Source organism: Epinephelus fuscoguttatus, linkage group LG18 (genome assembly GCF_011397635.1).
Source record: "Epinephelus fuscoguttatus linkage group LG18, E.fuscoguttatus.final_Chr_v1".
Classification (NCBI taxonomy): Eukaryota; Metazoa; Chordata; class Actinopteri; order Perciformes; family Serranidae; genus Epinephelus; species Epinephelus fuscoguttatus.
Window position 1 is genome coordinate 2,376,125 of NC_064769.1, and position 15,998 is coordinate 2,392,122.

General features: G+C 42.1%; 1 protein-coding gene across 6 annotated transcripts in view; it reads right to left on the reverse strand.

Moving 5' to 3' along the window:
* The window catches only part of dennd1a (DENN/MADD domain containing 1A), a 218,052-nt gene that overhangs the window by 140,694 nt on the left and 61,360 nt on the right, over nucleotides 1-15,998 (reverse strand). For all 6 annotated transcript variants that reach the window (XM_049604000.1, XM_049603999.1, XM_049604001.1 and 3 more), the window contains exons 3-5: nucleotides 8,096-8,139; nucleotides 7,650-7,699; nucleotides 6,700-6,819 (exon numbers count right to left, since the gene is read on the reverse strand). In XM_049604000.1, coding sequence (XP_049459957.1) covers nucleotides 6,700-6,819; nucleotides 7,650-7,699; nucleotides 8,096-8,139 — 214 coding nt within the window. The remainder of the gene's footprint in view (nucleotides 1-6,699; nucleotides 6,820-7,649; nucleotides 7,700-8,095; nucleotides 8,140-15,998) is intronic.

A 15,998-nucleotide genomic window follows, 5' to 3' on the forward strand; every position in this document is an offset into this window, starting at 1 on the left:
CCTTTCATTTTTATTCACCTGCCCGACTTTGGAAGCACTTTTTTCAAGTGGATCTCTGTGCCCTGGCTGCATCTTTCCGTCATTCAGTACACACCCACTCCAGCCGACTTGTTTACAGGACCACGCGAGGGTCACACTGCTCTAAACACTGACAGAGAAAAAAGCGCTCATATGACGCCACCTATTGGTTTACATGGGTAACTCCTTAGACCCCGAATATAAGACGAGGCTTCATTTTCAGGCATTTTTCAAGGGAAAAAATATCGTCTTATATTCGGGTCAATACGGTAAATACTGAAAAACATTGTGCTTTTAAGAAAATTAAGCAGCACTCACTTCAACCTTTGGTGTAACACTGACATCACAGACCTGAGTTTGGAGGAATCAGTGGGAGAACTGGTCATGTTTTTTGCTCCTGACAAGAGTCTCAAAGTCTGGAGTTATAGTAGACAAAGCATCTCTGAGGTCATGCTCAAAGTCCAGTCTGTTTCTGTGTTTTGTCTTCAGCTGAACTAGAGCTGAGAAGCCACGCTTACAGAGATAGGTAGTGCTGAATGGTAGGAGGATTTTTACTGCTCGAGTGGCAAGGGAAGGATACTCGCTCATCACAATGCTGTACCAGAACTGGGAAAGGCTTACCTCTGTGAATCTCTTTTTCAGCGTGCGGTCACATGATAGCTCCACCAGCTGACTCTCTTCATAGTTTTTCAGATGTGCCATGATCAGTTTCTTCAGTACATTTTCTCCTGCCGTGACCAGTTACTGTCTCTCATGACAGGCACTGGGGAACATGTCGAGTCGGTTTTTAGAAACATGACTTGCCCACAAGGAGATCTTTTTTTTTTTAAAGCATCGATTTTGTCATATTGTTCAAAAATGTTGTGCTCCTCCCCCCCCCGCATAGACACATTTAATGTGTTTAATTGTTCAAACACATCAGCGAGGTAAGAAACGTGTGCGAGCCACACACTGTTGCTAAACAGGTCTGCAAGAGATGAATTGTTCTGGGCAAGAAAGGCTGCGATTTCAGCTCATAATTCATAAAAACAGGACAGTACCTTTCCCCTCAAAAGCCAGCATACCTCCACTTGTACATGCTCACTACTAAGATCTTGGCACAGTTTTTGAAAACATCAAGTGTTCTTTGCACTCCGTTTAATGTAGTTTACCACTTGGATGACATCTTTTAAAGCAACTCTTACCTTTCTTGCATTTCACACAGCACTTAGAAAAAAAGTGAACATCCACAACTCCTGCCTCCCTCCAAAGTCCCATCCTCTTCCTCCTGCAACTCCACCTCCCTTCGAAGGCCTACTCCCCCCTCCTCCATTATGTCCTCATTATAGACGTAGCTGTTGCCAAGGTAACGTTAGATACAAGGAAGAGGAAAGCGAGTGTAATGTTACAACAAAGACAGTCAAACGCAACCCCGGAGTTTTAAAACTCAACCGGAGTCAGTGATGACTGATGAGATTTAAAATATGGTTACAGTGCTAACGTTAGATAGTAGCGTTAACGTTACTAGTAAGTGGAAACACACAAGTAAGATAACATTTATGTTTCAGAGGCTACGCTACAGTAGGCTAACGTTAGCCATTAGCAACTGGATGCTGTGTTGTCATAATGTTATGAACTAAACTGAACCAGCACAAAAACGAAATGACATTTTGCATACCCCAAGCAAACAGAAACAAAACATATAAAAACAATTTGTGCAACATATAAGAAAGAACATACAGCGCAATAGTAAGATGAAAAGGGTCGACATTTTACAGTCAAAAACTCCACATCCTGAGAGCAGAACTGGGAGATCCTCTTCACATCACAACACCATGAATTGTCTGTGTATACACCACAGACCTTACCAGATGCTGCTGCCGTCCTGTCTGCTCTGTGTAGCGAGAAGGACACTGGGAACAGCTGGTTTGATGAGGTTAGCTCTTAGCCTAGCTAACCCCTCCGCGCTTCCCCCGCTCCCGCGTCCTATCACAACGCTGCCGGCGTCTCCCCGTCGGGACAGCTCCAGGCGAAACCACGGTCATCTCAGGGCTAGCTCAACGTAGCAGGCCAAGCTTGCTACACATCCTGAGCTGTCTTGGTTGTAGAGTTTGATCTCTGCAGCAGTTTCTAATGTCTGTTAGAAACTCACGACTGTATTGCACTGATGAATTTACTTCTTGTTGCATCGTTTCTTTCTTTTGCCAACTGATTTCCCTGTTGCAGCGACTGAAGTTGGAAGCGGTTGTTCGCATTTGTTTGCTTTTGTTATTGAGAAAAGTTTATATCCACAAGGGTCCCTGTCGCTAGTTTATATCCACAAGCGTCCCTGTTACTAACCTGTCTGTTGTCTCAGACTCAGGGGTGGATGGTGTGGGGGGTGGTTATGCGTGCGTTTACGTCAGTCGGAGGCCTCCATGACTGGAAGACAGACAGGACAGGAGAAAACTCCGACCAATCATTGCATTCGGTCTGAACAACCTGATCAAGAAGGTCAGCTCTGTCCTGGGATCCGCTCTGGACTCTGTGCAGGTGGTGGGAGAAAGGAGGATGACAGCCAAGCTGTCATCTCTGAGGACTAATGACTCCCATCCTCTGCATTAGAAGCTCTGGAGAGCTCCTCCAGTGATAGACTGATTCACCCAAAGTGTGTGAAGGAGAACGCTATCGCAGGTCCTTCCTGCCTGCTGCTGTCAGGCTACATAACCAGCACTGCTCACAGTAAACTGCACCATGGACACTTTTGGGACACTATGGACACTTCATAAACACCACAATAAGCATTGCTGTCCCCCATGTTGTTGTTTATTTGCACATTCAATATTCACTTGCACTAAATATGTTCACTTTAATCCATTGCTCATTGTTGTTATTATTATTATTATTTATTGCTGTTTCTTGTATTTTTTTGTACTTTTTTTCCTGCATGCCTAGTTTTTTAAAGTTTTTTAAATACTGAAATCTTTAATTTGACTCTTTACTCTTGACTGCTGTAACACTGGAATTTCTCAATTGTGGGATCAATAAAGGTGTATCTTATCTTATCTTATCTTATCGGTCGGAGTTTTCTTAGAACCATATGAGAATGGTATAATTATGAGTTTTCATCTCTGGTGGAATTCACTTACATTTTAGTGTGCCATCAGCGTATTAATAGCATTTTAACCTAAACAAAGAAAAGTGTAAAATTTCCAGAAAGGTAAGTGTTGCTTTAATGTTGCATGAAGCACTGGTACCATATCCTTTGCTGCCAGGGCCTCCCGATGCAAAAAACAATGGTTCCAAGTTGCACTCTGACCTTTCTCAAGTATTCTCCTCATAACCCCCGAGCTTTTTCCCGTCATGGAGGCAGCGCCATCAGTTGTGATACCGACACACATGTCCCAGCTTAGGCCCACGGAACTCAAATACAAGTCCACAGAGCTGAAAATGACCTCTGCAGTTGTAGTAGTAGGGAGCTCTCTTCTGCAGACAAATTGTTCCTGTAAGTCCCCATCCCACACATGTATCATGTAAATGACTAAAACTGCTTTGTTTGTTATGTCTATAGATTCGTCCATTTGTAAAGCAAAATAACCACTTGCTTTAATGCGAGCTGTGGTCTGTTGTTTGTTGTCATCCGACATGTCTTCAATTCGCCTACTTACAGTGTCATTTGACAGAGGTATGGGTCCATGGCTGCAGGTAAGATGAGATCCTCTGCAATGGTGTGGGGCTTCTTTAACTTCGAAATACGATGTGCCACCAGGTGCATGCAAGATGCATGGAGTGCCTGTCCTTGCTTCGAGCACGAAGAAGTGAGACACTTTTGTGATGTCCTCAGGTCTTAAAGTCTTCTTCTAAAGTACTCAACAGGTTTATCTTTGAGAGAAGGGTGTTTTTTTTGCTTCAGTTTCATGTTTTCACATGCCAACACCGCCCTGCACAAAACACACTGAAGTTTCTGTCCTCCTTTGTGCTCAATATAAGAAAATCCATATCTCATATAGTCTGCGTCGTACCTGTGTTTCGCCATGCTGAATTAGCATATGTACACAAACGTTGCGGGTCTTCTTCTGTGGTGTGAAATGGGGGGTGTCAACTCGCATTACAGGGCATTATCGCCACCTACTGTTAAGGAGTGTGAATAGACGACATTCCCTTGATTTTTTTTCTTTTTTGTCTTCTTTCTTTTTTTTTTTTTTGCCCAGGCAAAGGCTCGCGACCCACTAAAAATGGGTCCGCGACCCACCAGTTGAGAATCACTGAATTAAACGACAAGCCAAAAAGTTTCAGTTGTACTGGGAGGGAATAATCAATATCTAATTGCCATGAAGACAGGTATACAGTAGCAATCAAAATTATTCAACCCCCATTGCATATTAGGCTTATTGGCAAAATGTACAATTTTTCAGCTGTTTGCAATAAACAAAATAGACAAGAACAGTTGAAATAGTTTAATAAAACTAATATTACTATGGGTTTTATCCAAATTCAACGCAAAATGCTACTTTTAATCACTACTGCAGTATCAGAATTATTCAACCCCCTGTCTCAAGCACACCTGATGCAACTAATCAAAATTATTCAACCCCCTGTTTCAAGCACACCTGGTGCAACTAATCAAGGGCTTCATTAGTTGAGGTGTGCTTGAGCTAGAACACATAAATACCTCAACTGGCTAGGGGTTTGTTGAGAGTGACGTTTGATTGCACGTTAGAAATATGGCTAAGTCAAAAGAATTGTCCAAAAAGTTCAGAGAAGAAATCATTGCCTTGCACAAACAAGGAAAAGGATACAAAAAGACAGAAAAAGCTCTGAATGTTCCTAGAGATACAGCTGGAAGCATAGTTTGCAAATTCAATGTTAAAGGAACAGTGGCTACACTACCTGGACGTGGCAGAAAGAGGAAACTATCAGCGGCTGCCAGCAGATTCCTGAGGAGGCAAGAGGTCAAAAACCCTCGAGTGACTGCAAAACACCTGCAGCAAGACTTGGTGGCAGCAGGCATTGAGGTTTCAGTTTGCACAATAAGGCACATACTAAACACTGAAGGGTTCCATGCCCGGACTCCAAGACATACACCACTACTGACCCAAAAGCACAAGAAAAGTCGGCTCCAATATGCTCAAAACCATATAAATAAGCCACAGAAGTTTTGGAATTCTGTTCTGTGGAGCGATGAAACAAAACTGGAACTTTTTGGGCCTATGGGACAGCGGTATGTCTGGAGGAAGAAGAATGCAGCATATGCTGAAAAGAACACCCTGCCTACAGTGAAGCATGGTGGTGGCTCAGTGATGCTCTGGGACTGCTTTGCTGCCTCTGGCACTGGAAACCTGCAGTGTGTGGAGGGCACGATGGATTCAGTCAAGTATCAGGAAATCTTAAGTAAAAACGACATGTCATCTGTGAGGAAGCTGAAGCTTAGGCATCATTGGACCTTCCAAAAGGACAATGATCCCAAGCATACCTCAAAGTCCACCAAGGCTTGGTTTCAGAAGAAGAAATGGAAGATTCTAGAGTGGCTGTCACAGTCGCCTGACTTGAACCCCATAGAAAATCTCTGGTGGGATTTGAAGAAAGTGGTTGCAAAATGCACACCCAAGAATATTACTGAACTGGAGGCCATTGCCCATGAGGACTGAGCTAAGATTCCTCAGAAACGCTGTCTGAAGCTGGTGTCTGGCTATGCATCACGTTTGCAGCAGGTCATAACAGCAAGTACTGAAGATGCTTGTCATGAAGGGGTTGAATAATTTAGTCATTAATGCAGTAGTCATTAAAAGTAGCATGTTGTGTTGAATTTGGATCCTTGTAATATTAGTTTCATTGAACTACTTAAACAGATCTTGTGTAATTTGTTTATTGCAAACAGCAGAGAAATTGTATATTTTGCCAATAGGCCTAATATGCAAGGGGGGTTGAATAATTTTGATTGCAACTGTATGATCTAATTTATAAAGCTGTCATAAATTCCAAGTCACAATATTTTAAATTAAAAATTCTATATAAAATTCTGCTGAAAAAAATGCTTTTGCTTGAGGTATGGAAGAGGACAGAAACTGTCATTTCTGTAAATCTGAAATTGAAGAAATGTTGCATTTATTGTGGGTCTGTCCTCATGTGGCAACTTTTCGTACGACTATCAAAAGATGGCTTGCACGAAGTTAGACTTTTTAACCATATACACTCAAACAATAATGCTCGGTGAATTAAGAAATGGTTGTCTTTAAATACTATTATATTATTAGGAAAAAGATTTATTTTTGAATCAAAAGGAAAAGAGCAATTGACATCCCCCTGTTTTCTCTCCTTTCCAGCATTATTGCTACAAGGCAGGGGCAATTAAGAGACTATGAAAAAATATGGAATACATTAAGGCCAAGTTTAGAAGATGATGATTATGACATCATTAATTAGTTGGTTTTTTTTAAGTTATTTGTTTTTGTTTATTTGTTTTTTGTTTGTGTGAATTTTTTTCATTCCTTTTACTACGGTATGTCTATGTCATAGGTTTATGATGTGTCATAGGTTGTGTAATTTGTATTGGTTTTGTTTACATAAATTTAAAAAAAAACTCTTATTCTACTAGAATAACTCTAATTCTGAAGCTCCTCCTCCATTCTACACTAAAACATAGGAGTTTAATAGCTTTTTGCCAGCATTTCCACTGTGCACTGTCACTTCTGTAAAGACCCACAGACATACACACACACCCACCTGAGAAAACAATAGCAGGTATGGGCTCCTGAGGAGAGGCGACAGAAGCCAAATCTCTGTTTGCTCTCAATATCAGTCAACACAAATGTGAAGTTCTGGCCGACTTGATTTGCTGTCAGACTGCAGGGTGAGAGAAGAGAGGTTCACGTGTTAGACAGACAGACAGAGTGACAGAGAGAGAGAGAGAGAGAGAGAGAGAGAGAGAGAGAGAGAGAGAGAGAGAGAGACTGGGATACAGCACTGGAGGTGGGGCCCCCAGGTCATTCCTATAAAAGTTGCTCAGTGGCACATAAAGCCAAAAAAGCTCTATTTCCACAATATGAAATTACCTAAATGCTCAGCGCCGCATCTGCATCATTGGACCCATAGAACAAGTGCAGAGACTTTCAGCTGCTGAGCACGGCTGAACAAGGCTGAGTGGCTGACTTCCAGTTTAGCGCTCCACTAACTTGATTGGGAATAAAATAATTTAAACTTGCAGCTCTTTTAGACTTCCCAAATGTTATCAGACAGACAGAATTAAATCGTGATAGTGGAGCGCGTCATTTCGTAGAGGTTGTGAAGCTCAAAAATGTATCCACTGATTTACAGACATCTCTTTCCCAACGTAAGTCAACGGGGAAAAGTCTTTTTGGTCACTTTTCACTGCTGAACATTTGATTGTTTGTTAATTCAGACAGTTTAGCGCTGTGAGGAGAAAACCCCTGCCTGCCTCTCTCACTGCGCTGTACTGTCATTCTGCTCCGATCGATCGATCAGCTGTGTAATTAGCGACGGGTTGGACTCAACCAACTCAAAGTCTGGTTAAAAAATGTGTAATTTACTTAATAATTTTTTTTTAATCAATTGCTGAAAATAGTAAAATGATTATAGATACAGGTTACTTCAATATAATCACCTGACTGTGGGGACTGTATGATGATAAGTTTTTATAAAGCGTGTGAGTGTACCTGTCCATGCTGAAGGGAAAGCAGAACTTGGGCACAGTCTGAAGAGTTTCCTGTGGAACCCAGATGACAAGTAAAAGAGTGCAGTATTATCAATATGTACTGGTAATGTATAAAAGTAGAAAAGTAGAAAACTCTTGGGGGTATAATGTGGAGGAACTGATCTATGAATGAGGGAGAGAAACAGCAAAGCACACAAGGACATAACCAAAAAAAAAAATGGCATCGCAGGTTGTCCACATCAATACACACAGTACACAACAGAGGTATGTGCATTTGTTAGAGTTCAATCTGCATAAAACATATAAGAACAAGGACAAAGACAGAACTCCGGGTGGAAAAGAAACCAGTGAATAACTGAGAAGGGTGAGACACAGAGAAAATCAAAAGAAACACAGTATTTATATATATATATATATATATATATATATATACATAGTCTTTCAAACCTGGTCTGTGTAGTCTTCAGGGAACTGCCTTCGCACCTCCGGCCCTGTTAGAAATGGATGGACATGGGCAGAAGGTGATTAAATCATGAAAAATCATATGCTAAGACTTTTTAGGTGGTGCTCGTATGATACACATTTTAAACCTAACAGAGGAGACAAAAGATTTGAGGTTTGGACAAAAAAAGGACTCACAAATTATTTATCATTTATGCACAAGGGGGAGCTACAGAGCTTTCAGAACCTGCAGACCACACATGGCCTAGAACAAAGTGACTTTTTCAGGTACCTCCAGTTGCGTGATTACTTCAATCGAGAATGCAAATCTAAAGACCTCTCAGCAGAATTGGAGCTCCTCAAAATCCTTAAAACGGCCTCAGATGGCACCTTAAACAAAGTCATCTCTAAACTATACAACTTGATACTGTATGCAAAAAATGAGAATACTTTATACACTAAAAATAAGTAGGAGAAAGAGGCAGCAGTGAGGCTCACTGAGGAGGTTTGGGGCAAGATTTGCAGGTTTCAATCATCTTTCACTAACTGCACAGACTGGAGAGAATATTGCTGGAAGAATATGATAAGGTATTTTAAAACTCCACAGCACAGAAAGTATAGAGATACAGATTCAAATTGTTGGTCGCAGTGTGGCTCAGCAGAAGCACACCATTTTCATATTTTCTGTGGATGGCCAAAACTAGACTGCTATTGGAGGGACGTTCATAATGTACTAAGTACAGTGCTTGATATTCAACTGCCCTTCAATTTTGAAGTCCTTTATTTGGGTCATGTTCAGTGCTTGAAACAAAAGAGGGATACAAAACTGCTGCAGGCTCTTTTGGCTGGTAGTAAAAAATCTATTACTAGAAAATGGTTGAATCGAACACCACCAACATTAGAAGATTGGTACGGAATAATTCTGCAAATTTTTAAAATGGAAAAATTGACCTACTCTTTATAGTCTAGATGGAAATAGGGGTCCACGCGCACCCCCCGGATTTTTTTGTGGCACCTGATTTTTCTTAATCCTTTAAGTGTCTATTTTCAGATTTTGCCAGGTACCAAGCTGAAATAATGTCCCAAAGGCTTCATTTTTAACCCTTTATTCTACCTATCCCCAACCGGAAAAAGAAAAACAAGATACAGAAAGTGGTGTAACTTTTGAAGTAAACAACATACAGAGACAAATAAACACACTTTTCCATACAACTCTGACCCAAGGATTTCAATGGAATGATCATTTTTGACATTTGACAACATCTTGACTCTATTTCTGGACAAAAACAAAGAAAATGGCAAAAAAAAAAAAAAGTTCATTTCACGGCTGTGGCTCAGAGGTAGAGCGGGTCGTCCACCAATCGAAAGATCAGCGGTTCGATCCCAGGCTCCTCCAGGCTGCATGTCGAAGTATCCTTGAGCAAGATACTGAACCCCAAATTGCTCCCGATGGCTGTTCCATCGGTGTGTGAGTGTGTTAAAACTGAGTAGCAGGTGGCACCTTGTATGGTAGCCTCGGCCACCAGTGTATGAATGTGTGTGTGAATGGGTGAACGTGACTCGTAGTGTAAAAAGCGCTTTGAGTGGTCACTAGATGACTAGAAAGGCGCTATACAAATGCAGGTCCATTTACCATTTACAACTATATTTTCCTTTTTTTCATGCACCTAGGGTGAAAAAAAATTCACCTGTTCTTTTTTTAATCATTTAAGTGTCCATTTTAAGATTATACTAGCTAGCATACTGAAATAATGTCCCATGGGGTTTATTTTTAACAGTTTATTACACCTATACCAAATCGAAAGAAATTGAAAATAGCTTAGCTTTTAAAGTAAACAACACAGAAAGACAAATGAACACATTTTTCCATACAATTCTGACACAAGGACTTCAATGGAATGGTTATTTTGACATTTGACAACTTTATTTCTGGACAAAAACAGCAAAAAATGTACGTTTGACAACTATATTTTCCTATTTTCATGCGCATAGAGTGATTGTTTTTCACTACCTGTTTTTCCTTAACTATTTAAGTGGATATTTTAAAATTATACATAGCAGACAAAAATAACCCCCAGGGGACATTAGCCTATATTTTAAACAGTTTATACTATCCTGAACCTGAAGAAATTGAAAATAGCATTACATGTTTCTATTCAATTCAGACTCAAGGAATTCAATAAAATGGGTAATAAAATACTAATAACATTTCAAACCATATTGACTATTTCTGGGAGGGAGGTGGACAATCAAAAATACAGAAAAGGGCCAAATTCTGTGGGTGACTCAACATCAGCTGCCAACTTTGGCGTCCGTTGGAGCAGTGGGCCTGCACCTTGCAACTGTAAGATGGTTGTCTCCTACTGCTCTCTCTTTTGGAACAATTTCAAGAATAAGAAGATAAAAAGTAAGCATTTGACCCTTTTATTAAGATATTTAGTCATGGACGAGCCTACATGTAATTTTCCTATACAGTTTTATCATACAGAAATGGAGTCTGCATGGATTTTTTGACTGGCTAGTGATGGTACATAGTTAGCTGGCTAGTGCTAACGTTTTCTCTTTTTCAGGCTGATTGAATAGGCCTATACACTAACCGTGGGAAAAAGGACAAACTGTAACACAGCCAAAGTGCCTCAAACGAAGATTCGATCCATATCATGTATTTTACATGTCCCAACTCTTTCTGAGTATGGTCATTTAACCACACTTAGCGCATGCAAGGGAGGGCACAGCAAGAGGCTATCATATCTACCACAGTATTCGTGATATGAGACTCTGTGAACCAGCCACTTCACCATACTGTATGAAGGATATTTGTGACCAGATACCATTGACTAGGTTCGATGACTTTCCAGGCCGGTTCCTTGTGTTTCTAACTCTGAAACTTTGTAAGCTTTTCAGTTTTGCCCTTAGCCTTGGTTTTTATTTTGTCACAGAAAATGCACTGATTTGGAAACAAGAAGGAACACCGAGTCCCTTCAGATTGATTTGACAGAGATTTGAGCCAGCGTAGGGAGTCCTTTATTGATGATGATGATGATGATGATGATGATGATTTACCAGAGGCCTTTGACAGTACGTTTGTTCGAGATGAGCCACGCCTGCACAGATTTGATCACCGGCGATCGGCACACAATGCATGCCGGTTAGTTTTGTGTCCAACTTCATCCCGGCTTGCTCTGACGTATTACAAAAGTGGACGGCGATAAAACCGTGAGAGCGAGACGGCCACAGTTTTTAGAGCCAGGCGCTGCAGTTGCTCTCCACCGACTTTACCGCCTGGCTCTCACCTGATCTAACAGCTGACTGGTTCAGATGTCAACTCAACAAGATGACGTTTTAGATAAACTTTTCATTTTTGTTGAATTTTAGAGATTAAGATTGTATTTGTCTGATCTGAAGGTTTATTCTGTGAACAGAAAACATGTTGTGTGACCGATGGTGAAGTTTAGTTGTCAGAGACTACATACATTCATCATAAACTATGCAGAGTCTACTGTACTATATTAATATTGGACGGTTTAATTATTGAAGTATTTAGCAACACAGAGACTTGTGGTCAGTGGGATGTGAGGATTCTTAAAATAACATCAGATGTCAAGCCCTGACTGTATCTGACTGAGCCTTAATGAAAGCTGTTGTCTTGTATAAAATATGAATCTTATAGTCAAACACAGTTTATTCAGCCTGTGTAGTTGAGGGGACAGGTCAAACTGATATGATGCTGATTTACAGGAGAATTCATGTCAAATAGAGGATAAACCATGAACATGAACTACAGATCACCTGCAAAGCATTTTAATAAATTAATCTATCATAATTAAAACAACTGGAGACTGAGAACAAACTGAGTCTTAATGAGCAAATTCTCCTGCTTGGGGACTTCAATATCCACATTGATGATCCAAACTGCAAAAATGCAATAGACCTCCTGGAACTGCTCCACTGCCTTCACTTCACCCAGCATGTCAACTTCCCCACCCACTGTCATGGCCACATTCTGGACCTAGTCTGCTCCGCCTGTCTCACCCTCCACATCTCGGATCACCTGGCCATCGCTGCAGACTTCAAGACCCCACTCCCTCCCCCAAAACTCACACGCAACATATCCTTCAGAAATATCAAGTCCATCTCCCCCTCAGCTTTCTCTGACTCACTGGCAAACACGCTGTCCGTATCCACCTCCGTGACCCCAAACCCCTCTGACCTGGTCACCCACTACAACAACACACTGTCCCTCTGCCTTGAAAAACTGGCTCCCTTAAACACCAAAACTGTCTCATTCACTCACTCATCTCCCTGGTACACTCCTGAACTCCATCACATGAAAACCCGTAAGCGCCAGCTTGAAAGACTTTACAAAACAGGGTTCAACGCTAAGGTTTTTTTTCACTTGCCCGGTTGGGCAAGTTGGTCAGAGATCTACTTGCCTGAAGTCAGTTTTTACTTGCCCTATAAAAATTGTTTAATTTAAGCAGCTATCAAATAACAAAGACCGCAGTTATTTTTATGTTTTGTAATCTTTATTCACACTGTATTTATTAATCAAAACAACATATGTCATGTATTGTAGCTTAATTCCTACACAAAAATGACAGTGTCAAGTGAAAAATTTGTCAATCATTCTCCGTCTATAATTTTGCGCCCTACTTGAGCCATGCCCACCTCTATTTATTTTTCACCCCTCTCTCCAGTTCTGCTGTATTAACACTGGGTTTAATGTATTTTGCTTCCATCTCTCTGCCCTGCTCTACTCTACTTCAACGCTACTTAGCTCTCTCTCTCTACTCTACCAGTAGACTACCACATCCACCTGTTGCACAAAACGCACACAGCAGTGTTTCCCCTAGGATGGAGACAAACTGCACCGGGCTCGGGGTCAGGTTTGGTCAGAAAAATGCGGCCCGAGCCGCTCTAGCGTGCTCACCTGTGTGTGTGGCGGAACTCCGCTGTGCGCAATACAGAGAGCAGAGGAGAATTGTTAACGCGTGACCATGTAGAGACAGAAATGATATGATGGCATAACACCATAAATAGTATATTGTTACGCAAAATAATATCAATGGGGGCTGTGGGCAGGACATTGTTACACAGCTGTGCCTGTGACTTCAGGCAGAGAGACCGCTGCATAAGAGCAGAAGAGCACATTTTAAAATACATTTTTTTTAATCAATTAGTTATTAACTTTTACTATTTTTAGCAACTTGCCCAATCGGGCAAGTGAGTTGTTAGTTTACATGCCCGACCTTGAGTTTTACTTGCCCCGGGCGATCGGGCAATCCTTATTGTTGAGCCCTGCAAAAAAAAACAGTCTCACAGTCTATCTTCACGCCTATACAGACCACCTTTCAAACTACAAAGACCCCCCCACTGCTGCCCGGTCCAACTACTGCTCACAGCTCATTCACTCTGGCTCCAATAACCCCAAGACTCTCTTTTCCACTGTCAATAAACTCCTCAAACCCTGCGACAACACCCTCTCCTCCATCACAACTGGCAAATGCAACTCCTTTCTGGCATTTTTTCAATCAAAGATCGAAACCATTTACACTCAACTCAGCAACGCCTGCCCATCTCAGTCTCTCCGCCGCTCACCACCTCCACCACCACCACTCAACCATTGTCACACTTCACCCCTGTCTCTCCCCTGGAACTCCTCCCCATCATCTCCAAGATGAAGAGCTCCACCTCCATCCTGAACCCCATACCGTCCTCCATCATCAAAGTCTGCCTCCCAACAATCTCCCCACTCATCACTACCATTATTAACTCCTCCCTCACCTCTGGCTCTGTCTCTCTATCCCTGAAACTGGCCGATGTCACCCCCATCCTCAAAAAACCCGGCCTGGACCCTGATGTCATCTCAAATTTCCGTCCCATCTCGAACCTCCCCTTTCTGTCAAAAATTCTGGAACATGTTGTCGCCTCCCAAATCAAGACTCACCTCCGCTCTCATGAACTATATGAACCATTTCAATCCGGATTCCGCCCTCAACACAGCACCGAAACCGCTCTCCTCAAAATCACTAACGACCTCCTCCTCTCTGCCGACTCTGGCCACCTCAGCATACTCATCCTCCTTGACCTCACTGCTGCCTTCAACACCATCAACCACACCACTCTGCTATCCCACCTACAAACTTCCCTCAACATCACTGGCTCTGCTCTCTCCTGGCTCAAATCATACCTCACTGACAGACATCAGTTCATCCATGTCAACAACTGCACCTCCTCCACTGTCCCCCTGCTTCAAGGTGTCCCTCAGGGCTCGGTGCTTGGTCCTCTCCTCTTCATCATCTACTTACTCCCCCTTGGTTCTATTATTCGTCGTCATGGTCTCCATTACCACTGCTACGCTGACGACATCCAAATCTACATCTCCACAAAATCCCTCACCCCGGCCACCTGCTCTACCCTCACCAAGTCTGATAGTCTGACTTGAACTCCAATCATGGCTGCAAACCAACTTCCTCAAACTGAACTGTGACAAATCTGAAATAATACTCATCGGCCCAAAATCCCTCTCTACATCAACACAAAACTTCACCCTCAGCATCGACAATACCACCCTCTCTTCCTCCCCATTCATTCGCAACCTTGATATCATCTTCGACAATAACCTCACATTTGAACATCACATCAGCTGCCTCGCCCAAACTGCCTTCTTTCATCTCAGAAATATTGCCCATCTCCGTCCATTACTATTCTTCTCTGCTGCTGAAACTCTCATCCATGCTTTCATCACCTCAAGACTCGACTACTGCAACAGCATCCTCTACGGCTCATCATCCAAAGTCCTCAACAAACTCCAGTACATCCAGAACTCTGCTGCCCACCTCCTCACCCACACATGCTCCCGTGAACATATAACCCCTGTCCTGCAAAACAGAGACTGGCTCCCTGTCCTGTACAAAATCAACTTCAAGATCCTCCTCCTCATCCACAAAGCCCTCCACAACCGGGCCCCCTCCTACCTCACGGACATGCTCCACCGCCACACTCCCTCCCGCAACCTTCGATCATCTGACAAAAACCTCCTCTCACCTCCACACAGGACCAAGCACCGAACCTGGTGCGACAGAGCCTTCTCCATAGCCACCCCCTCCCTCTGGAACACCCTCCCTATACACATCCGTGACTGTCCAGATCCATCCACCTTCAAATAACTCCTCAAAACCCACCTTTTCAAATCCACTTTTAAATGTAAAGCGTCTTTGAGAGCTGTAACAGCACTACATAAATAAAATGTATTATTATTATTATTATTATTATTATTATTATTGTATATGGGTCTGATCACTTTTTTAATGAACTGACATCATTCCAGACAGGATGTTAGTGTGTCTGTGACTTCCCGGATGGACTGAAGACTGCTGGAAACTGTCGACAAACTGTCCGACTTCACCGCAGCTTTTTGTCACTGCCACCGCTGCGGCCACCAGCTCTCATTTACTTTTCAGATGCATTTCATCTCCAACGAGCCTACTTTTAAACCATCCAATTTTCCTGTAAAGTTTTTGTAGCAGTTTTGATGATAGCCAGTTTCATCCAAAGACAAGCTCTCTGATGTCAATGGTATCTGGTCACAAATATCCTTCATACAGTATGGTGAAGTGGCTGGTTCACAGAGTCTCATATCACGAATACTGTGGTAGATATGATAGCCTCTCGCTGTGCCCTCCCTTGCATGCGCTAAGTGTGGTTAAATGACCATACTCAGAAAGAGTTGGGACATGTAAAATACATGATATGGATCGAATCTTCTTTTGAGACACTTTAGCTGTGTTATGTTTGTTTATTTTATTTAAGAAGGGACAGTGCACATTAATTAACGTAATCACTTAAGTCACGTAAATGTGCCAGATTTAGCCATACAGGCTAATTTTCATCTGCAGTCCCTGGCAGG